The following is a 23,442-nucleotide window of genomic DNA, read 5'->3' as shown; positions in this document are numbered from 1 at the left end:
TCAGAAATGAGAGGCGGCCCCTGATTGGCTGTCCTTTCTCAGAGGCGGGGCTTTTTATCCTATTTTTATGATGATTCTTCTCATATTCGATTGGTTTCCTTTCTGCTGCGTTCCGATTGGTGGATTATTGATCTTTTAAATGCTTTGAATTATGAGTCACTAAGAAATCTTCAGATGGATGAATGTAAACAACAATGTAAACAACAATGTAAACAACAATGTAAACAACAATGTAAACAACAATGTAAACAATGTAAACAACAATGTAAACAACAATGTAAACAAAATGTGTAAGAGATGAATTATTGAGGTTTCTGCTCCAGTTCTGGACGTCAGGATCAGAATCGGGATTAGGATTAGGAACAGGATCAGAATTAGGATTAGGAACAGGATCAGAATCAGGATTAGAATCAGGAACAGGATCAGAATCAGGATTAGAATCAGGAACAGGATCAGAATCAGGATTAGAATCAGGAACAGAATCAGGATTAGGATCAGGAACAGAATCAGAAAGAAGATCAGGATTAGAATCAGGATCGGAATGAGTATCAGAAACAGGATAAAGATCAGAATTAGGATTAGAATCAGAAACATGATCAGGATCAGAATCAGGATCAGAATTAAGATCATAAACAGGACCAGGATGAGAACTATGTTGGAACCAGAACTGGAGCCAGACCGGACATAAAAGCCAGTTAGCCAGTTAGCGAGGAGTTAGCCCTGGTTTGTGCACACTTGTGGTGGTGGTGGTGGGGGGGGTACTTGTAGAAAAGGATTTGGCCCAGATGCAGCGGCGATGTTAACTTTGAGTGGCCCCTGTGGCTCAAACGCCCCCCCACCCCCACCCCCACCTCCTCCTCCTCACTTCCCAAGCCCCCAGGTTGCCTTTGCATGACATCATCGCCAAACTATGCCCCCCCATACCCATGTGAATCCGAGCTGTCACAATCGGCAGCCTTACCCTCGCCATTAAACTGTACTGCGCCGCAAAACCCCATACGTCCCCCCCCCCATCCCACCCCCACCACCAGCACCAATCTCCTCCCTTCTTCTTCTTCTTCTTTAACCCCCAGAAAGCCATTGTCTGAGTCAGGGCCTGATCAAAAAACTGTTGCCCGCCAACCGCAGGGCTTTCTGTAAATTCAATACGGCCACCTTAAAGATTTTCCTAATTAATGGATGACATCTCTGGCTGGAGGGGGGGCTCGGCATTCTGCTCCGGCTCGCTCTTTGTTCGCCTCCTAATTAACTTTCCCAGGTCACTCAGGTCCCCGCAACCTGAGAGTGAAGAGCCCCCCCTTTGAGGAGGGAGTTGTAAACTTACTTTTTTTTCGCCTCGGCACTTGAAAGGAGAAACAAGTATAGGAACAGAAAATATCCTATTTAAGGCCTTTGTGGCTGAACTGCCTGCACATGTTCCAATAAAGGAAGGCTTCTAAATAAGCTGCCATGTTGCTCTCCGCTGCCCCCCCCCACCTCCTTATCCCACCTCTTTCACTCCCAGCTCCACAGAAAGGTTATGAATGATAGCTCTGGGTGGAGGTGGGACTTTGGGGGGCGGGGGGGGGCAGCATCTGGGTATTGTGAGCATCTGAAACTTCGAGGGAATTTGAGGATGGGAAAATACGGGAATATCAGGATATGGAGAGGTTATTAAGTTAATGTTGGGTTTGTGACAAAACAGACGACAAATCTGGTTTTATGTGGATGAGTTGTAATATTCAATTAAATGTTTACAAGTAACTAAAATCAAACGGCGTGTAAACGTGTTTACAGCTTTACCTTTGTTTGTTCAGCAGGAGAGGACGGATTAAACTGAGATATTTGACAAAAGCGTTTTTATTCTGAAAGTTCTAAAATGTTATAAAGTCTGTTTGTATTTGTCTTGTATTTGTTGTTGTTTGTATTTGTTGTTTGTATTTGTCTTCTTGTTGTTTGTATTTCTTGTTGTTTTTATGTATTTGTCTTCTTGTTGTTTGTATTTGTCTTGTTGTTTGTATTTATCTTGTTAATGGATGTTGTTGTTTCCATTTTTTGTTGTTGTTTGTATTTGTCTTCTTGTTGTTTGTATTTCTTATTGTTGTTTTTATGTATTCGTGTTCTTTTTGTTTGTATTTATCTTGTTAATGGATGTTGTTGTTTCCATTTTTTGTTGTTGTTTGTATTTGTCTTGTTGTTGTTTGTATTTGTTTCCTGATGTCAGATTAATTCAAATTTAATTTCTCTGTAAACAAAAACACAAAAGTGCTGAAAACACATCTACCAATCAGATATGAGGAGGCGTGTCCAGCTCTCTTTTCATCTTCCCATTGGTCGCTGGGAGTCACATCAGAAACTGTTTTATATTCATCCTGACTGAAATCCGAGTATTTTTGGAAATCGTTTACATGATGTGCTTTGTTTACTTCACAGGTGTTGTTGTGATGTAAGCAATGTTCTGGGTGTCCTGCGTCCTGATTGGCTCAGAATCCCATGACCCCCGGTCCAAGGAACGCAGCGGCAATAGAAGACAAATGTGGAAAACAACTAATCAACGTACAAACAGACGTGCTTCACCACCTGTTGTCCTGCAGTTCCCCTTCCTGCCACAACCACCGCTGAGCAGCACCTCCTCTTCCTTCTAAAGGTAAGATACGTGCTACATGCTACATTAGCTACAATGGATCAACAACCGTGACTCTGACTGTTGTTGTTGATGATCTTAAACTGGTGGAGAGATTCTTACTCTCCTCAAGCATTAAATTATCAGGATTAAAGTTTACCGTGAACTAATCTGGATTAAAACAATCATGTGACTCACAAGTGATGCTTAACAGTAGATATTGTAACCATATGTACATATTTTAATATGATTACATGTTCTTACTCTGACTTATTGTACAGTAACATGATTTATGAGCTTTGTGGTGGACAGACGTTAATCTAGAGAAACCACGTGAATGTGATTTTTATTTTTGGAGTAGTAATGAGATTACTTTAGTATTTTTAGAGTAGTAATCAGATTACTTTAGTATTTAGAGTAGTAATGACATTTAAATAAACTTAAATGGAGATTAGAGATTGAAATTGAATAAAAAATTTGAGCTGCTGACTTTGGTTCAGACAATTATTATTATTATTATTGTTATTATTGTTGTTATTGTTATTATTGTTATTATTGTCATCAATGAGACTGGAAGAGGTCATGTGATCAACATGTTTATGTGTTTGTTTGTTTGTTCCATGTGTTTTTCTGCAAGTTTTGATCCGTGGTATTTTTTGTAAAACAAACAAATAAGAGTCTAAACATAGCAGTCAATCAACCAACTGGTCAATCGATCAAGCAATCAATCGATCAATCAATCATTCAATCAAACAGCAGCTTGTCTTCTGGTTCTGGTGGATGCGGTTCTGAACCTTCATCTGAACCAACAACCTGTTGCCCCTGGAACCCGGCTGAGGGTCTTTGTGGGGGGGTCGATCCCCCGGCTGTCATGATTGGTTAAGGAGTCTTTAGAGGGGAGAGAGACGTCCCTTCAGGGGCCACATCAGGCCGATTTCAGACCGGCCCCTGATGGCATCTCTGTATATTTTAATATTAATGACCCTCCTTAAGCCTCCAACAGGTGCCCCGGCCCCCCCCCCCCCCCAACACGGCCCCCCCACCGCCATGCCGAAGACTGGAAGAGTCAGCCGTCTCCCACAAATCACTTTTTTGAGTCACTTTCCCCTCGACTGAAACACGGGTGCATGCCCCCCCCCATGCCACCACCACCTCACCCCCCCACCACCACCACCCCCCCCTCTGGAGAGAGATTGACTTTTGTTTGGAGTTTGTGAGAAGTGGGAATCAGCGGCGGGACAATGGGACTCCCCACGGCGAGAGGCTGAGAGGAGCCATCTCCAATCAGTCAGCCAGAGGACGGACTAATCCGCCCATTGTCCCTCCCCAGCCACCGGCCGCACATCAACACGTTGGCCCCCCATTGTCCCCCCCTCCCTCATGCAGCGGGATTTGCTCTCCCCAACAGCCGGTTTTGTCCCGGGCAGTTCGAGCGGAAGTTTCTCACTGACAATTTGCCCCAAATAGATTTGTCAGAGCGTCCGGCGGCACCGACTCCCGGGGCTCCGGGTTCGGGTCCTGGGGGCCGATCGGCCCCGCGAGGGTGAGGCGGGGGTGAGACCGGCGAGGGGGTGAGACCGGAGACCAGGGAGGGCCCCGTCGTCCTGGACGTCAGGTCGGTTTTCTGGGGATTCGACGCGAAATTTTGAAAGTTAAATCACAATTTTCTGAAGTTTTTCTTTAAAATTTCGTCTTTTTGAACTTTTAAAGTCGAATAAAACATCAGATTAACGTTTAATAAAAGTTAAATTATCGGATTAACGTTTAATAAAAGTTAAATTATCAGATTACAGTTTAAAAAAGTTATATTATCAGATTAAAATAAAAGTTAAATTATCAGATTAACGTTTAATAAAAGTTAAATTATCGGGTTAACGTTTAATAAAAATTAAATGATCAGATTAAGGTTTAATAAAAGTTAAATTAATAAATTAACGTTTAAAAAAAGTTAAATTATCAGATTAACGTTTATTATAAATCAAAAATGTGATTTCTGTCCCTTTAAGTCACAAAACTTCAAACTGGAATCCGTCTTGAATCCGAATCCAATGTGAACCGTCAGTCACTCAAACCGGATCGTGACGTCATTCTGTCGCATGGATCCGACTGATTCCGGTTCCGATCGAACCCCACCGACATCCGGGTTCCTCTCCGCTCACGTGGGAGAACAGACTCGATCCTGATTGGCTGAATTCCCGCGGCGCGTCCTGACGGAAGGGATCAGAGTAAGTCCTGGATCACAGGAGTCTGGATCCACACCCGGTCCAGGGCGACGTCACGTGACGTGACGTCACGGGGGCCGGACGGCAGAACTCATTTGAAACTATCTGGTAGCGGGAGCGCGCGCACAGGTGAGCTTTTCGAGCTGTCCGAGGTGCTGAAACCCACGCGCGTTCCCGATCCGCGGATCCCGCGGTTCACCGTCACCCGCGTGCCCGTGGAATCCTCAGCCACGCCCCCCTCCTCGTTATCCACTCATGTGACTTCTCCTGATTGGTTCACGTGGACGCACGCGCCCTGCTTGCGCGTAAAAGAGTTGACTCCGGTTGGTGTGATGACGCAAACAAACAAACAAACAAACAAACAAAACAGCACAAATCAAAGTTTTTTGAGTTAATTAATTAATTTTTTTTTTCTTTTAAGTTCATTTGTGGCTCCTCCTAAACGTGACCGGTGACGTCAGGACGTCCAGAACTCACACGTAATCGTTCCTGAAATCTGAAATCTACCCCTTATAAGACCCCATTTTACCCCCCCACCCTAAAAAATAGAACAGATACACAATCCTCTGCGCTTTGTTGTCGCGGCTTCATTGACCGCGGCTTCATTGACTGCTGGAGCAGCGGAGAGTCTCTAAAGCGGCCGGAGAGAAAGACGCGGCGGCCTGATGTGATATTTGTGTAAAGGCTATCATTCAATGACGCGGATTAGGATGAGTTAAGGAGATTAGGTTCACCATTCTCCCACCCCCGGCAGCCACACACACACACACACACACACACACACACACACACACACACACACACACACACACACCAGTGCGCTCGCTTTTGGAGGAAAAAACAACAACTCTTCTTGATGTGTGAGAATTTCCACTAGATTTCATTAACGAACCCTAAAAATCAGACATTAAATCATTAAAAAGCTTCCTTTGAAGATGCCCCCCACCCACTCCTGTTTTTAAAAACAGTCTCTTCTGTGCCCCCCTCCCCCACCCCAACCCAGCAGGAAAAAACCCACGTCCACTCCTGTCCAGGTTGAAAGACAACAATTGCCTGATTGCAATTAAACTGCTCCTCTCCGCGCGGCCCCTGTCCGCTTAAATCGACACTCTGAGGGCCGTGTGGCCCCCCCACGCACCGTGGGAATCAACACAATTAAAAACAGAATATGGATTTCTTGGGAGTTGTTGCGCCGCGAAAGCGCAGCGAGCTGTCAAGGTCAGGGTGTCGGTGCGCGTGCACGGGCACCGGATGGCCCACGGAAATCGATGGAGGCGCGTTCCCGCGGGTCAACCTGCTTTAATAATAATGATGATAATAATATTGATGATAATAATATTGATTATTATATTAAAATTAATAATATAATAATAATAATAATAATAATAATAATTGTATTTTTATAATTAAAGTTGGTTGGGTTGTGTTTTTGTTGACGTGATGAAGGTCAACCAATCAGAATTTATTGAATTTATTTAGCTCGACTTTTAATGTTTGTGAGGATGAAAATTATTTTGTTGGGATTCATTTTAATGAGCAGAAAAAGTCGATCAATCCGCTGATAGGAGTCGAAAATCGAGTTTAAGACGCACAGATTTATTTAAATCGTTGGAAAAGAGCCGCAACAGGTGGGGAGGAGGAGGAGGAGGTGATGAAGAGTAGTGATGAAGAGTAGTGATGATGTGTGAAAATGTGCAACTAATAACAAAAAGAACCGTTAAATCTTCATCTCTGACGTCACGATACTCGGTAAAAACCGGTGCGTTACGTCACAGGTCGGTTAAAGGCTCTGGTGTAAAAAACAAAAACGAATGATTTTGTGCAGGAAATGAAACGTATGACGTCACGAGGAATAAATTTGTGCCCCTCCGTCAGCCCAGACATCCGGTTCCGTGAAAAAAGTCCACAAGTTAAAAAAAACAAAACTAACTAACGTGGAAACGTCCACGCAACATGACGTGTGTGTGTTGTTTGTGTTGGAAATGCCTCTTGATCCATGAGCAAGGCACTCCATATCATCACATTCACACACACACACACACACACACACACACACACACACGCCCGCCTGTGACGTCAGGCTGGAGTTTGGAGTAGAAAGCCAAGTGGATGAAGGAAGTGGAGATCTCCACCCTCCAACCTCCCCCTGACACTTCTCATAAATGTGACCGCGGCTTGTTGGAGGGACGCGCAGCACGAAGTCACAACGTGTCTCGGCGCGGAGGAGAAGCTCTCACCTGTCACCGATTTCCCAAAATTCATTTCTCCTCTTCCTCTCCTTCTCCTTCCCGCGCCTCTGGCCGTCGGACGCGCTCCGGGGCGCCGTTCGTCTAACTTTTACGCACCGGCTGGAGGGCGGCTGCTGGTTCGGTTCCGAGTCCGTGTGAGACGGAGGCGACACCGACGGATGGCGGAGACCCTGTGATGTGATGTCCGGCCGTGGGGTTTGACGCGGGGGGCTGTCAGGAGGGGAACCCGGGATGTGGAAGCCGCTCCGCCGGTGAAGATTTAAAGGAAGCTGCGCCTTTTTTTCTCTTTCTGATTTTTTTTTCTGAGTGAAAGGAGAAGAAAAGGACTTTTTCTTCCATCCTGAACTTTTTTATTATTATTATTATTATTATTATTATTTTATTATCATCATTATTTTACTATTAAGTTTCCACGATGAGCAAACCCGCCGGCTCAACAAGTGGCTGCCTGGATATCCTCACCGTCAAATCCAGTAAGTGTCGCTCCGCTGCTCCTCTGGTTCCTTCTACTATCAGTCGCCTCCAACTTTTTTCTGGAAAGGAAAATAAAATCTTCTCGGTTCTGCTCCTGTCATCAGAGATCTCTCACCGCTCCCCCCAAAAACCCGATCGGGGGACCCGGAGGGAGCGGGTTTCTCTTCCCGGTGTGCGTCACGATCCTGCAGCCAAACTTGTGTTCGTGTCTGGAAATGAAGCCAGAATTTAAAAAAGAAAAAAAAAAATTTTTTTAATGATCCAAAATCAATAAATAATTTGGATCCGTGCGCAGAAAATAGTTCTTTCGTCCTGTTTGATTCCACCTGTTGCCTTTAAAGCAAAAGAAGTTTGAACCAAAAACAATAATTTTTTATCTTAAGTTTCTAGAAATAAATAAATCACTAAAAATATTATTTTAGTTTATTGTACTTTTAGTTATTTTTTATTAACTTTTCCATAGATTCATGAACGGATTAAAATATATAATTAATCAGGAATATTTTATTTAAATTTGATTTTACAATATATTTCCTGTGGTTTGGATTAAATTAGATTTTTTTTCGGCCTCCTGGTTCATTTGGATAAACTCGTCTTTAATCGTTTAATCCCAGTCGGTTTGTTTCTGGTCAATTTAATTCATTTTTTTTAAAATTTCTGGTCAAAATCCCGGTTATTATTTTGTTTCATGTAAATTTCTGCACGTTTTGAAGCAGAATAAACGCTGTCAGCCTTCTGGGTGGCCGGGACAGATCCTGACTCAGACGTGGATCTCCGGCGCTTTCAGCGGGTCTGCGCCCTGATGGTGATTACCTTAATGGAATATGCCACATATCTTCAAGCAATTACTGCAGACAATGGAGACGAATTGGACCCCCACCGCGGGAAGTTAAATACATTCTCCCCCCCCCCCACTTCTGCAAGAAAATTGTGTCATTTTTTAAATTTATTGACTCTCACAGTTCTGCGGTTTTGACGTTTGTTTGCGTTCATTCGTTGTGCGTAAAAGGTGAGCGTGATAAATATCTGGTGTAATTAAAAAACTGGATCTGAACGTTCAGCCACAGGAACTCTGGATGCTCCGAATCACGCAGATGGAGGGTCTATTTTATTGTGCAGCGGAGTGATTTTATTTCATTACTCCCATTATAAAGAGACGACTTCAAGCTGAAAGTTGCTTCCTTCTATTTTACGTGAATTCCACGTGTAGCAGCTCCACATCGCGGCCTCCTGATGCTTCATCATCCGCGCCTCGAAGGCCTCCGCCTCCCCTCCTGAAGTCATTGTTTTTGGGCTCTCTGGTGATTCCCATGCTACCCTTTTTGACGGGTCACTGGCGAATCAATGAGCAGGTGGCAAAACGTCAGTGTAATTACATAGACGGGCTCGTCTCCCCCCACACCCTAAACCCCCCCCCCCACTAGGAACAGAGAGACTCCCTCATATGCATCAAAATCTACTTCTATAGATGTGAATGCACAAAAAATGATTTTTTCCCTCCTCATCCGCGGTGGGGTCCATTTCCATCCACTTCATTTGAGTCGGTGAAACGAGTTGGTGCTTTATTCTCATGGCGCAGTGTCACTCCCTAATCCGGGGCCTATAGACCTGCGGGATAAAGCAGCTGTCGAGTCCCATTATGAGGGGGAGTTGGCAGCTTGTCGAGATTCAGGCAGTCAGACGAGCTTCAATGGGGGAAAATCATTAAGTTAACACTTTCCCCTAATGTCTCCATTGTGCGCCCCCCCCCCCTCCCCCGGGCCTATTGTCTTAGAGAGCTCAGATATGACGCTTCCCACTGGACTTTATTCTTCCAATGCGCGCCGTGGATTCCCATGCTCGGTGGAGGGACGGTCCGCTGCTGCTGCGTGACAAAAACACGACATTTACATCACAGGCTGATGTATCCACTGATTTGGAAGAAAAAAAAAATCCCCAACCCCCCCAGGGATTTAAAAAATAATTAGTAAACTATTTTTTTTTTTTAAAAAGCAGAAAAATATGATTTATTCGCCACTTTTAGAAACTATCGTGACTCATTATTATTATACAGCTTTAATTTGTCTTTATTTACGCACTCCGCCTCTTCTTGCTGACCCCCCCCCCCCCCTCTGGGCCTTCCTCAGGTCGGATTCTGGACATCCCGTGTAAAGTGTGCGGCGACCGCAGCTCAGGGAAGCACTACGGGGTTTACGCGTGTGACGGCTGCTCGGGATTCTTCAAGCGGAGCATCCGCAGGAACAGAACCTACGTGTGTAAATCCGGCTCTCAGGTGAGCCCCCCCCCCACCCCCCCACCTAAACCCAATGCGTCACATTGGGTGTGATAAAAAGACATTCATCCTGATTTAATTCTCTCCATCTGTTTTTGTTCTGGAGTTTTTATTTCCTGCTGATGCGTCTTTACGCACCGATTCCATTTGTTCCCCCTCCTGTGACCCCCCCCCCCTCACACCCCCACCCGTGATGAGCCTAATTGTGTAATGCCTCTGGCATTAAACAGCGCGCCGTTATCCCGCCAGGTGTAATCCAACCTAACGCGCCGCCGCTGCGCGACTCCACGCGTGGCGGCGGGGGGGGGGGGAGCCCAGATCCTCCCGAGGGTGAGGAGCTCACCTGGACCCCCCCACCCCCACCACCACCAGGAAAATCAGGATCAGAGGCGTTTAGGATGACAGATCCAGGCTTGTAACCGTCTTCCTCTCCGTGCAGGGGGGGTGTCCCGTGGACAAGACCCACCGGAACCAGTGCCGTGCGTGTCGCCTGAAGAAATGCCTGGAAGTGAACATGAATAAAGACGGTGAGGGAGGGGGGAGGAGGAGGAGGGAAGACGGGGGGGTTACTTAAAAGATAACACGTTTAGATCAGAATTAAAAAATAAAAATACCCCCCCCCCTGTCCGGTTCCACAGCAGTTCAACACGAGAGGGGCCCCCGCACGTCCACCATCCGCAAACAGGTCGCTCTGTATTTCCGGGGCCACAAAGAGGTGAACGGCTCCTCGGCCCATTTCCCGGCCTCCTCCCTGCCGGGCCCCCCCTTCTTCACCACCGTCACGCAGCTGGAGCCCCACAACCTGGAGATGAGCGCGGTGGCCACCACCCCGGAGAGGCAGGCCATCGTGGGGCTGGCGCAGCCCACGCCAAAGGTACGACCCCCCCCCCCCCCAACCCCAATATAAAAAAAAAAATCGTCATTTTTTAAAATCTAGATTAACCAGACTTCCCTCAGTTGCTCGTCATCTTCTGTGTTTCTGCTGCTACAGATTATAGTTCAGATTACCGGATTAGTTTTTTCTCCTGCGGGTCAGAAGTTGAAATTCTTGTTCCGAATTAACGAAACCAAATCCGCCTCGGAGCTTTCAGGTCCACGCAGCAACTTTAAGAATTACAAAACCAAGAGGTCTGGCTGTTGGAATTTGCCCCCCCCCCCGCACCGGTTCCCGGTTCTAAAACGGTTCCTGTTCCTCCAGTACCCCCACGAGGTGAGCGGGACCCCCCTGTACCTGTACGAGGTGGCCACGGAGTCCGTGTGCGAGTCCGCGGCGCGTCTCCTGTTCATGAGCATCAAGTGGGCCAAAAGCGTCCCCGCCTTCTCCACGCTGCCTCTATCCGATCAGGTACGTTTTACCCCCGGGGGGTGGGGGTGGGGGGTGGGGGTGGGGGGTGGGGTTTGAATCCGGAAATGACCCCCCCACCCCCTCTCTTTTGAGATTCCAGCGTGGGTTTATTTCACTTTATTGTTTTAAAAGTCAAAAACTGGAGGGAGTGTGTTTTACGCACGACTGACCACCAGGGGCGTTGTTAGATAGAAACCTGGAGGAGGGTTGGGGTGCCCCCCCCCCGCCCCCCAAATTTTATGTGATAAAAATCTATTTGACAATTTTTATTTTTCATCCACAAACAGGAAAAAAAACGTTGATATTTAAATGAATTTAAATCAATTCCTCCAAAGGTTCAAACTTTACCCGGATCAGGAGGCGTGGCCTAAAATAAATCAACCAATCAGAATGTGTGTTATTAGCATAAACGGCGTCCAGGCTAACGTTGATCTCCCCCCTCCCTGTGCAGCTGATTCTGCTGGAGGACGCCTGGAGGGAACTATTTGTTCTGGGCATCGCCCAGTGGGCGATTCCCGTGGATTCCTCCACCCTGCTCGCCGTTTCCGGTGCGTGACGACCCACAGACGTAAAAAAAAAAATATATTTTTTTTTAAAGAAACATAAATTGACGCCGTCTTGGTTTTTTTGTCGGTAGGCATGAACACTGAAAACACCGAGTCTCAGCGGATGAACAAGATCCTGTCGGAGATCCAGGCGCTGCAGGAGGTGGTGACGCGGTTCCGACAGATGCGGCTGGACGCCACCGAGTTCGCCTGCTTGAAATGCATCGTCACGTTCAAAGCCGGTCAGTTTGATTGGTTAAAAAAAAATAAAAAAATCAACTGGATCGCCTTTAGAATTTAAGGTTCTCCAGTTTTCAGAGACTCCGCCCCCCTGGAATCCAGGATTTTCCCGCTAAAAATTGTTTCTGCTTCTTCAATCCTGGAGAAGTAAAAAAAAAAAAAAAAAGAACTAGATATTTTTGGAGCTTAAATGAACACCTGGATTATTTAAAGTCAAACCCCGCCCCTTTCCCCGCCCCCTTTCCCTTGCAGTTCCGACGCAGGGCAACACGGAGCTGAGGAGCTTCAGGAACGCCAGCGCCATCGCCGCCCTGCAGGACGAGGCGCAGCTCACCCTCAACAGCTACATCCACACCAGGTAAGCCGAACCCTCATGAACACCCGCCGCTCCCAGCCCCCCCCCCCCCCCATGCAGGTGACTCCTGGCCGCCAGACGGCCGGCGCTAATGAGGCGACAGCTTCCTGTAATCGCTCCCAGGTGCAAAATCAGCATCCGATTGTCACACATTTGCCTCTGCCCCCCCCCCCCCCCCCCTCCGCTGGCGTCTTTCAGGTACCCCACCCAGCCCTGTCGCTTCGGGAAGCTGCTCCTGCTCCTGCCGGCGCTGCGCTCGGTGGGCCCCTCCACCATCGAGGAGGTGTTCTTCAAGAAGACCATCGGGAACGTTCCCATCACCCGGCTGCTGTCCGACATGTACAAGTCCAGCGATATATGACGTCTGTCCGCTGGGGGGGGCGGGGCCCGGACCGGCCCGGAGACCCGCCCACTCAGGGGCCACTTCCTGCCGAACGCTTAAACGTCACCGGCGGCGGCAGCGCGGCCCTGCCCGGTGTCCCCGCTAACAGCCGCGCTAGTCGAGGGTTAGCTTCATTCTAGAACCGCCCGTACGATACCGAAGCCACGCCCCTCCCCCCTCCCCTTCAAACATCACCTGACCCGACAGAGGCCCCGCCCACGTCAGACGAAGAATTCTACGTGTTTTTTGTTTGTTTTTGTTTTTTTTGTGAGACCAATGAGCTCGACGACCAATCCCGACGGAGGAAACCAAAAAAAATAGAGAAAAGGACGACGCCCCCTCTCCCTCCGTCGGATCCGGATTCGAATCCGGATTCAAAACGCACCAGTATGAACGCAGACGGGGTGGCGACCCAGTTCACCTTTTTGGGGTGGGGGCGGGGGGGCGGTGTTTGTGTGCCAGTGGTGTCTGTTGTGTGTGTGTCGGTGTGTCGCGTTGGAGGTGGGCTTTGTGGACTTAGAACTAACACCGGGGGGGAAAAGAAAAAAAATTCAGCACTTGGAAAAATGTTTTTGTGGCTGTGATGCTTTTATTCTGTTGTAAATATTTGGAGTTATGACTAATTAGAGTTGTAACCTGGAGAATAAAAGAGAAATTAATTTGTCTTCAAATGACAGATGTGAACTGTTTTTATTTGAAACGGCGACTCGAACAATTGAAATTCAATTTATCAAATACTCAAATATTTAATTGATAGTGTTTAATAATTAAACTGATAAAGCGTTTTGATAATTATTATAAGACTCATGATTGGTTGCAGGAATACGGTTTTTAATTATTAAACTTTATTCATCAAATCATTAAATCTAATTTGAAATGAGATTTTAATGCAGTTAAATTACAAGGAGTTTATTCTCTTCTTTATTTTATATTACATCAAAAAAATTTTTTTTTAATTCCTTAAATGACAAATGGTTAGAATTTTTTTTTAAATTATAATTTTTTTAAATTTCTGGTGTTTTCAGTGAACGGGATATTTGTGTTTGAGTTTTAAAAAAATATTTAAAGTGTTCAAAGCGTTTAAAGTTCTATTTACACGCAGTTCTGAAACCAGATTCAAACTGGTTTAAATCTGTTAATTAAATTTTGTATATTAACATCCCATCGGTCAGTGTTTAAAAATGTTTTATTGGACTGAACTTTTTTCGCTGCTTAGATTAAAAACAGATCACATGTGATTCTCTGACTTGGTCCCACAGTGATGACATCATCGATGGGTCACGCGGTTCAGACTTGATCAGGTGAACTATTTCCGTCTGATCGGTTGCGATGAATCATTTACTGGGAGAAAGGATTTCCACACAGAATGAACAGATGTGATTATACCTGGAAAGATTTCACCTGTTTTATTGGAAAATTTTCAAAATAAACAAAAATGGCACAGCAGTATACAAATCTCAAAATGCATATAGTAGAAATACTGCAGGTCCCTCTGTGTCGTTACGTCTGTCCTGCTAGAAAACCACGGTGATGCCTGACAGTCCGTTAGATCGACTGACAGTGATTGGAGAAGCCCATCAAAAAACGTGCGCTTTTATTTTGAAGGGGTGCGGCGTGCCGGTTTCTACGGGTGACGGGGAAACGAGAGCTTTGCGTACGTGGAACACTCACTCCATGTTTCTATATAGATGGATACGTTCAAGACAAAGGTAACGATAAATACATAATATACCCATGTTTTAGTGGCGTTTCCATAGAGACGGGAATGGCGTCGCCCGGGGCGACGCGTCCCGGACGAGAACAGACATCGATAAAGATCCTAATTTAACTAAGAGACGCTGAGAGAGCTTCAGTAACGACGTGTCGAGGAGCCGAGAGATGGGTCGTCTGACGGGAACCTGGAGCTTTGGGTCGCCAGACGGGGCCGGGATGGGCGGGGCCGGGATGGGCGGGGCCCTTAGGCTTGTCTGATTTTGGAGGGGGTGTAGTTCTTGTCCAACATCTCGTCCTGCAGGAACATGTGCAGACATCGCTCGTTCTGGGCCAACGGGTGACCGGCCACTCTGGAACACACGGGGAGGAAGAGGAGGAAGAGGGGGAGGGGTTAAACCAGGAAACAGGAAGCAGGAAGAGACCCGACGTAAAGGAACAGGAAGTCAAACAAGGAAATACAGGAAAAAAAACACATGGAAACAAATTGAAAATTCTAGAAGTGGAGTTTCACCAGGGGAGATCCAGAACCTGATCCAGGACCTGATCCAGAACCTGATCCAGGATCCGATCCAAAACCAACCAGAACCAACTATTTTCCTCCCCTGAATGAGTTGTACTCGCTCTGAGGTTCTGTTGCCGTGGTAACCGCAGGTTGAGCGGTTCCGGATGGATCAGTGAACAGAACTCAGAGCTTCAACCTCACCTGAACGTTTCTCCTGAGGACATTAAAGACGTTTAAATGACATCATTTCAACCACTTTAACGGAGGGGGGGGGTCTGATTACCCCCACCCCAGCCCACCCCCCCCCATTTGTGTGTTTTCTTCTCTCAAAGCCGCTCTGACATCAAATTCTCCTTCAGATGACGCAGAGCAGCAGAACAGCTGCGACCCGACAGATTAGATGTTTCCTGAATCGACCTGGACCGGACGGATCGTACCGACCCCCCCCCCCCGGAGCCCCCGGTGCCCCCGGAGTTCACACAACCCCCGGAGGCTCCTGACGGCAAACGTTTGGGACAAATTAAACCTGCCGGGATGAAGGTCGGCGCCCCGGCTGAACCGAAGCCGATCGGTTTCTGGCGCGCGTTCCCCTAAAAACGTCTACCTGAGGCCTCATCAGCAGTGAACTCCTCCTCCTCCTCCTCACTTGTTTCGCCGCGACAATCATTTCTATCACACCCAAATAAAAAAAACATAAAAATAAAGAAGAAGAAGAGTTCCTCTTCACAATGCTCTCAATCACAGGTGAACAATGGCGCCGGCCGCGGCTCCAGGATTAAGTCTGAACAATGATATCATCAGCGGCGGCTTTCATTCCCAGGAAGCACCGAGGAGGAGGAGGAAGATGGGGGGGGGGGCTTAATTACCGACGCATTCTCATCGTCTTTCTAAAAAAAAACCCAAAAAAAAACAACACACACATTTATGGATGTTTAATTCCCGTTGGTCCGTCTTTGTGTGTTTCTGTAATATCCCCACAGGAAACACGGACGCATTTGCACATGAAACAAAGATAATGGCCCAAGTCTGCAATCAAAGCAAATCATTACAATCACGCAGTAACTTTTATTGTTCCGCCGCCCCAAACGGGGCGAAACGCTGGGATCAAAAAATAAGCAGGAGTGCAACACGGCGTCCCTCCGACGCGCCGACGCGTAATTTGAGCCACAATTATCATAAATTACACGTCAACAATAAAACAAATGTTGGGGAAAAGAAATAAAAAGAAAGAAACGGGACGCGTCCGTTTGGTGATGTCGTGCTTCGGCGAGGTAATTATTAAAAAAAGAGGAAGGCGAGGAAGACGAGGCAGGTTCGCGTCTGCCTCTGCAGGTTCAGGTGACGGCAGGAGGAAGAGGAGGAGGAAGAGGAGGAAGACTTTACTTGTTGAGGAACTGCTCCAGGCCTTGTCTCCGCCCCTCGATGAAGTCCTCGTCGAAGATCCCGTCGTTCCCCTGGAACGGGATCTGCCGTAGGAGCGCCTTACCGGGCAGCGGCGGGACGACCACCTGAGGGCGGGGACCACGCGGTTTTAAGGTCTGACGCTCTCATTGGTTAGTATCAAAGAAACATGGCCGACGCCCGCCGACCTCACGCCGTCTCACCTTGCTCTCTCTCTCCAGCTCCGCCCTCAGCCACTCGAAGTCGCTGTAGCGCCGCTTCACGCTGGACTCCTTCAGCTGGAAGATGGGGAGGTTGGTCTGTGGACACACACACACACACACAAACACAGTGTTATAAACATGTAATATTCAGTCATGATCTCGGTCTTTCCCGTCTTTTCGCAGCGGCGACCGTTCACCCGATCACCGATGTGAAGGTCGGGGGTCATGTGACGCCGCCGCTCGCGTTTCGGACACATCCTGTTCCTACGATGAAGCGCCCGACAGTCAGATGAGTTTCCAGGTTAGCAGTTCAGTTAGCGACCAAACCAAACTTAATCCTGAACCCGGTCTTGTTGCTATAGCGATTAGTAGTTAAAGACTTGTGAAAGGAAGCTAGAGACAGACGTTTATCAGCCGACTGGGGTCAAAGGTCGCGGACAGTCGAAACATTGGCCAAAACAGGAGCTGGGGGAAAAGGGGGCGACTAAAGTCAGTCATTTCGTCTGACTTCAGTGGGAACAGGCGGGCGAAGCGAACAACAAAGACTCCTCCGAATTCAAACGAAATTAATTAATAAATTCACGTTTAAAAATGGCCTCCAGGCAAAAAAACAAAACTCACTCGTGTTTTTTGAACCAAGGTCTCATCGCATTTATCTGCTGCCATTTTTGTGTGCTGCCGCCGCCGCCGCTGGCACAGAAGCGAGCGTAACTCTGCGTCGCCGTCGACGACGAGCACTCGAGAACGGATTCGGCTTTAAAAAAAGCGAAGATGTTTCGACATTGACGGAGAACATGGAGCAGACGGCGCGAGTGCCAAACCTCTTCACCGGGGGTTTTTGACGGCACATGGCCATCCCCGCCCGACAATGCGCCGACGAGGAGGGAAGGGGTGGAGGGGGGGGGGGCTCATTCAACGGAAGGTCAGAATTCATGGAAGATGAAATCACAAGAGCGAAGCGGCGCCGCCTGAATGAGCAGCAGACGGATCGATGAGCGGCCGCCGCTGGATTCACCTTCGTCTTCATCCGCCAGACTAATTGAGGAGGGGGGAGAGCAGGAGTGGTCTCATGGCTCTCATGCCCCCCCAAAGGGCCTCCTCCTCCTTTATTTCCCTTTATAAGTCTGATTTCCTGCCCTTGAGGCGTTCGGCGGCCAAACGACGCTCTTTTGTGGATTCTGGGCCGGCAGGAAAAGAGGATTGATTGGAAACCAGGACGGCTCAAGAACCCCCCCGCCCCCCAAGGCCGGCAGCCGCCGTCCAGCCCCCGTGTGAGGCCACGCCCCTCAGTATAGCATTACGTGTGTGTAGCGTTAGCCTCTCCGCCCACGTTCGTCCCCAGGATTCAGGAATGTTGGATCAGAGTTCCCAAACACGAACCGAATGTGTCGTCTCGAGCTAGCCGCTACATGCTAACAGCAGATGAGGCTAATCCTGACCGGGTCGGATTCTGGATGATCAATCGATCCTATTGATCAGTGATTTACTACGTGACTGATTGTTTTTAGGAGCTGGAATCTGTCCGTTTTCAGGTTAGCTTAAACTGTTGAGCATTAGCCGTGAAATAATCCACAAATGCTTTTAATCCAGGTGAAACTTTGAGAATAATCTGAATCTGGTTGTTCAGAGGGACAAACGGAAGCCTGTAAGGGTCAAAATATAACACACACACTCGCCTGCGGTGTGTGTGTTCGCGTGTGTGACCGGTGCTATCCCACCTAACCCCCAGTCCGTTCCCACTCTTGTCTCAACGCGATCCTCGCCGCCACCCCCTCCCTCCCCAGCTGCGGTTCAAGCGACTTCCTGTTCCCACGTCACGTTCTCTCCCTCCAGGTGAATCCGTCTCCGATCCCCTGGCTCCTCCCCTTTCCCAGCTCTCAGGAGAAGTGGATTACGTTAGCTTCATCGCGCCGGCGCTGCGGTGTGTTCCCTCCCAGCATGGCGTTAATCCAGCCCCCCCCCCCACCGGATCACAGTTACAGGTAATCTGCCACCGCCGTGACGCTAATCCCATCACGTGCACGCGGGAAAAAAACCCACTTAACCTCGTGTGAGCTCGCGTACGCACAGGTGTTCACGACAGCGGCGACACAACGAGAGCGTGAGGAGAGAAAGTCACCTGGCCTTCCGCTCGACTCGCCCCCGCCCCCCCCCGTCAACCCTGTGATTAAGAGATCGGCCCGGTGGGACAAGGGGAGGAACGCCGACGACAGCACTGAAAAACGAGAGGTCTGTCACACACACACACACACACACACACACACACACACACACACACACACACACACACACACACACACACACACACACACAGAGTGTGTGAGACCTGAGAGTCAAAGATCAGGTTACCCCCCGGCCTCTGTTGTGTTCACGCCTGGCTGGAGGTTTCGGCCCCGGGGGGGGGGGTGCTCAGCTTACCGGCCCTGGATAGCGACGGGGACGCGGGACCGGCCCCCACGGCGATTCATGAATTGTCTTGGAAAAAAACATTCTGCCTCTCTCTCGGAACACAAGCTGAAGAAGGGAAGGGCAGGAAGGCAAAAAGAAAAAGCCAGCGAAGGGGGGGGGGGGGACGACAAAAAAAAAAATCAGGAATGAATGGCTGCATTAAAAGCAGGCGTAAAAAAAAAAAAGAGGAAATGATCTGCCTTTTTAAAAAAAAAAAAAAAGAAAGCAAAAAGGTAGATCCTTCAAAGTGGACCTGCCAGCTCCGCTCTCCATTACCAGCTGCAATCTACACTCCATATAGGAAGGCTGGGGCGTGCGATTGGTAATGTCTGGGAGCACACAAAGCCACAGGCTCATTGAAAAATGGGCTGAAAAGAGACGGAACCCTTAGAAAACGGGCGAGATGGAGAGAACGGGGGGGACAAAGATCACTCGTCTCCGAAGAGAAGAGTTCAAGGCCACCATGCATTAGCTTTTAGCAGGATGGATTAAGTCAAGTTTGAGTGCGTGCATCCTAACCCCCCCTCATACCCCCCCTCCACCCAGATGCTCTCCTTTCAGGATGATAGCATAAAAAAAAAAAAGGCAAACATAAAACCTTCTCATGGCATCATATTCCAAAATGAAGGGGGTAACAAAAAAAAAAAAGAGGGTGAACAAAAGCAGGAGGGCTATAGGTCTTTTTTTTTTTTTGGTTCCCTCGCCCGCCGGCCCCCGTGGCCTGACAGCCCACCCCTCCATCCGACTCGCCGAGCTGGCAAAAAGCTGCTTTGTTGCCATAGTATCAACTCCCACTTTTGATACTGTCATCTCAAGTAGGATATGGTCGCCTTGATTCAATATGTCCCCCATTTCCATTAAAATAGTTGTCCAAGAGGATGCTGTAGACTTTGGATTACACTTGACTGTGCCTGACAAGCCCCCCCCACCACCATCTCTCTCCATTTTATTAATGACCAAAGGCCCCTGCCCAAATGGAAAACAGAAAGAAAGAGGGAGAAGCTATGGGAGCAGCGTGGGGGGGTGAAGACTGAGTAGGAGGGAGTGAACGCGGCCATAAGAGGCCTTTTATGTCCTCCTACCCATAAACAAAGTGAGATCCCCCCAAGTTCACTCCCCTGAATGTGTGCTCTCTGGATGAGATGGGAACCCACCAAAGACAAGACATTTTGATAACACCCCCCCTCATCCGTGCCCCCCCCCGCACCCATCCGTTTCCTCTCTACACGGATGCGCAGAAGCTTCACGTTTGCCGAGGCTCCAAAAACAAGATGCTGAAGAAGATCCTCTCCAACCGGGGGGGGGGGTAAAAAACAACACGGTGAAGGTACTGAGACGACACACACACACACACACACACACACACACACACACACACACACTTCCTGTGGGTGAATAGAAGCGACTCTCTAAGGGATTGAGATGAGAACAGAAATCTGTTGTTTTGCTCAGGCAAAAAAACCCCAAAAAACGGAGACGTCTGCCTCCTCTGAGAACTACTTCTTTAGAGGAAACCTGCCTGACAGAAAGTGGAAGGATCTGAAGCACAGGGTGTGCTATACAACCGGCCTCTCAGCCGTCGTCGTAAAAACCCATGCCGGAGGCGAACGCCTGAACGCATCGCGCCCGATGGTGTCGTCGCCGCGACCTGGGGCGGGCCAAGGCGAGCGAGGGGGTGGCTTTCTGCCGTCCCATGGTTGTGTGTGTGTGTGTGGGGGGGGGGATAAGGACGGAGAATGAACGCTCCAACCCCCCCCGCCCCCCCAGGCTCTCCCGTTTCATTCTTCTCTCCTCTCAATGAGGGGATTAGTTTGGACACAAGGAGCTCTCTCCATTTCAGATGGGTGGCGGGACGGCGGTGAGAACCAACTAACTAAAAATTTAACTACCTTTAAATATCAGAAGTTAAAATTTTTTTAAAAAAGCCAGAGAGGATTCTGGGATGTGGAAGCGTCGCGGCTAACGCTCTTAGCACGCCGGAGACTCAGAAGGCTTCTAACTGGAGGCAGAAGAAAAGAAAAAAGTTGACGCCACGTCTGGTGAGGAGTGAGGGATGCGCCGCTCATTCTGAGGTCTTATGCAAAGCAGGGTCACCCGGGGGGTAGGGGGGGTGCACAATAATGCTGATTACACGCATATGCTAATTATTAACACGCTCATCAAGTACAGTAGCCTTATAGTCGACGATAATGCCTGGAGACGGCTTCACTCTCCCCCCGCCAGCCATTCCTCTGGAGGGAAGAGAGGATAGAAAAAAAACCCTCAAGGCCGCTCCGCAGGACGAATAATCCAGGGGGGGGGGGGTTGATCACATGACACGACAAATAAAAGATAAGCGATGGAGCGATCGAGATGACCTGATAATGCCTCAGATAGTTGTTTGTGACAGGAATGGTGAAAAATCAAGAATCCATTCAATGTACAGTATTTTAAAAAGTAGTAAATGTGATATTTTATGATGTTTATGTGGTGAAAAAAGGTGCAACTTTTCAGCAGGTTTATGATGGATATGCTCAGAACAAACCCAGTAATCAGATTTTAGTTTAGTGCTGGAACAATTCCTAATTTAAGCTTCAATGTTCATTCCTGAAATCGGAAATTTAAAAAAAAAAAATCAGTCCAAGGTCTGAGCTGCTTGTTCTGGAACTTTCCGTGAAAATCTCAGTCTTATCTTGACTTTCTGATGTCGTGAGCGCCTGGAGGATTCGTCGGCGGCGCAGACGGCGGTGAGGGGACATCAACAGACCGACTGTCTGCTAATGAGGACCGTGTGTTTGAGTCAGAAGCTCCGCTCTGCAGCTCCGCTAGTCAAAGTCGGCTTGAAATAGCTGATTCAGCTTTATGATTTGGACGCGGGCCTGTGTGTGTGTGTGTGTGTGTGTGTGTGTGTTTAAAAAAAAAAAAAGTTCACATGACACAGGATGTTGATTTTGCAATAGCTTTGGGATTGCTAAATGCCCAGACGGAATAAAGCAAAGACACACTTAATAAGAAAGGAGATTTAGCCTCACGTTCAACAGGTTATGTCGATCATGAGATAAAGTTGTGGGAGAAGAGAAGCGTTTGTTTCTGCTGCACCGGTTCTTCATGAGAGGAGGAGGAAGGAAATATGCAATAAGAGGAGGAGGAGGAGACAATGGGGCCTCCACAAGCTGAGATTTCATTTCCTTCCAGTCCAGAACAGGAATAATCCCCTGGATTCTGATAATGGATCATGTTATTAAAAGCTAGGAATGAAATCATTGATTAACCCTTCATATATTGATTATAGTTAATCGTGTGATTTAAGTGGAAGTGGAAGACTTTCCTCTAAATGAGGTCAAATGTGAAGTCTGTCTGGTTCCACGGTGGGGTGTGGCTGCGCGTCACAGACCTGAAAAGTTCCTGGAAGAGTGACGTCATAACCTCCTATATAAGTTCCTACAGACTAAAGCGGTTTGTTGACTTAAGATTCAGAGTCTGGATCTTTAGGAACTGTTACAGGAGAGCTGTGGAAACCCCCCCGAGGCGAATGTCAACACATCCCCTCCACCACCTGAACGCCAACAGTTGATCATTAGCACCGATTGGGTCAACTCTGACGGGGGTCACCGGGGGAATCGAACTTCATCCGTCTCTCCGTCAAACACCAATAAGTCCAAAAAACACTTCCTGACTTTTAATTGAGTCCTTAAATTAGTCAGGAAGCTAACAACTGCTAGCTAGTCGAACGAGTGCTCCTAGCATGCTAGCCAGCGTTGGTTTACATGCTAAATAAACACCCATAACAATTGAATAAATGCATTTAAATGTTAAATAAGCGAAATTAAATTTATTTTTTTTAAATTGTCGGAACTTTTATATTCACGAGTCATAACTTTTTTTTTTTTTTTGGCGATATTTTAAAGCTAAGGTGGAGCTAGCTCACAGGCTAACGCCATTAGCTGCTGCTCACCTTCAGTTTGACTTCATACGTGGTGAATCTGCTCCTGCCGACCCCGATGGTCTCCGGATTGATCACATCGATCTCTAGAAAGTTACACGGAGGTCCGTAAGCGTCGCTAATGTCCTGACGCTTGCAGCCAAGCCTTCTTGTGTCAGCTACGGTCTTATCCATTACTCTCCTGTCCTTCCAGAGGCGACTGATTAGATCAAGCTAGCCGGAATACCAACATGTACGTTACGTTCTGGACTTTCAAAATAAAACATCCGTGTCCGTGTCACAAACAGAAACAATCAAATCCACACCAATTTAAGTGGTTATAACCCTATGTAGCGACGTTTCGCGTATTCATTTACACGTTTCATGGATAAATATGTTTGATTAGAGGAAAAAGTGTAGCTTTTAATTTGAAGGACACCCGTCCAACTTCCGCTGTTCTCACCGCTCCGACTGTCGCCAGCTTGTGAGGCCGTTCCGCGGGACTTCCGATCAGCTGAGGTTCAGCTGACACCGCGGCCACCTGCTGCTCGGTTTGTTTACAACTCCGCGGTCTACATAATGACGTTA

General features: G+C 47.8%; 2 protein-coding genes across 3 annotated transcripts; one reads left to right on the top strand and one right to left on the bottom strand.

Annotated features, from left to right (window-relative positions):
• The first annotated feature begins 6,976 nt into the window (after positions 1 to 6,976).
• On the top strand, positions 6,977 to 13,213 carry nr2e1 (nuclear receptor subfamily 2, group E, member 1). 2 transcript variants are annotated; one of them, XM_068342882.1, is made up of 9 exons: positions 6,977 to 7,546; positions 9,674 to 9,819; positions 10,259 to 10,346; positions 10,461 to 10,693; positions 11,018 to 11,164; positions 11,616 to 11,712; positions 11,802 to 11,951; positions 12,202 to 12,307; positions 12,503 to 13,213. In XM_068342882.1, exons 1-9 carry the CDS (start codon positions 7,489 to 7,491, stop codon positions 12,663 to 12,665), a joined length of 1,188 nt encoding a protein of 395 aa, XP_068198983.1. In that variant the 5' UTR covers positions 6,977 to 7,488; the 3' UTR covers positions 12,666 to 13,213. The 2 variants fall into 2 exon arrangements, with proteins under 2 accessions (XP_068198983.1, XP_068198982.1); XM_068342881.1 differs by having other exon boundaries at positions 10,458 to 10,693.
• An 864-nt stretch (positions 13,214 to 14,077) lies between these two features.
• Positions 14,078 to 23,087, bottom strand: snx3 (sorting nexin 3). The gene is made up of 4 exons (XM_068342153.1): positions 22,888 to 23,087; positions 16,506 to 16,601; positions 16,285 to 16,409; positions 14,078 to 14,749 (listed from the first exon to the last, which is right to left on the bottom strand). Exons 1-4 carry the CDS (start codon positions 23,047 to 23,049, stop codon positions 14,644 to 14,646), a joined length of 489 nt encoding a protein of 162 aa, XP_068198254.1. The 5' UTR covers positions 23,050 to 23,087; the 3' UTR covers positions 14,078 to 14,643.
• Positions 23,088 to 23,442: the final 355 nt, after the last annotated feature.

Source organism: Antennarius striatus, chromosome 19 (assembly GCF_040054535.1).
Source record: "Antennarius striatus isolate MH-2024 chromosome 19, ASM4005453v1, whole genome shotgun sequence".
In the NCBI taxonomy this organism is placed as follows: Eukaryota; Metazoa; Chordata; class Actinopteri; order Lophiiformes; family Antennariidae; genus Antennarius; species Antennarius striatus.
Note: the sequence above shows the minus strand (reverse complement) of the source record. Positions and strands in the feature narration are given on the sequence as shown.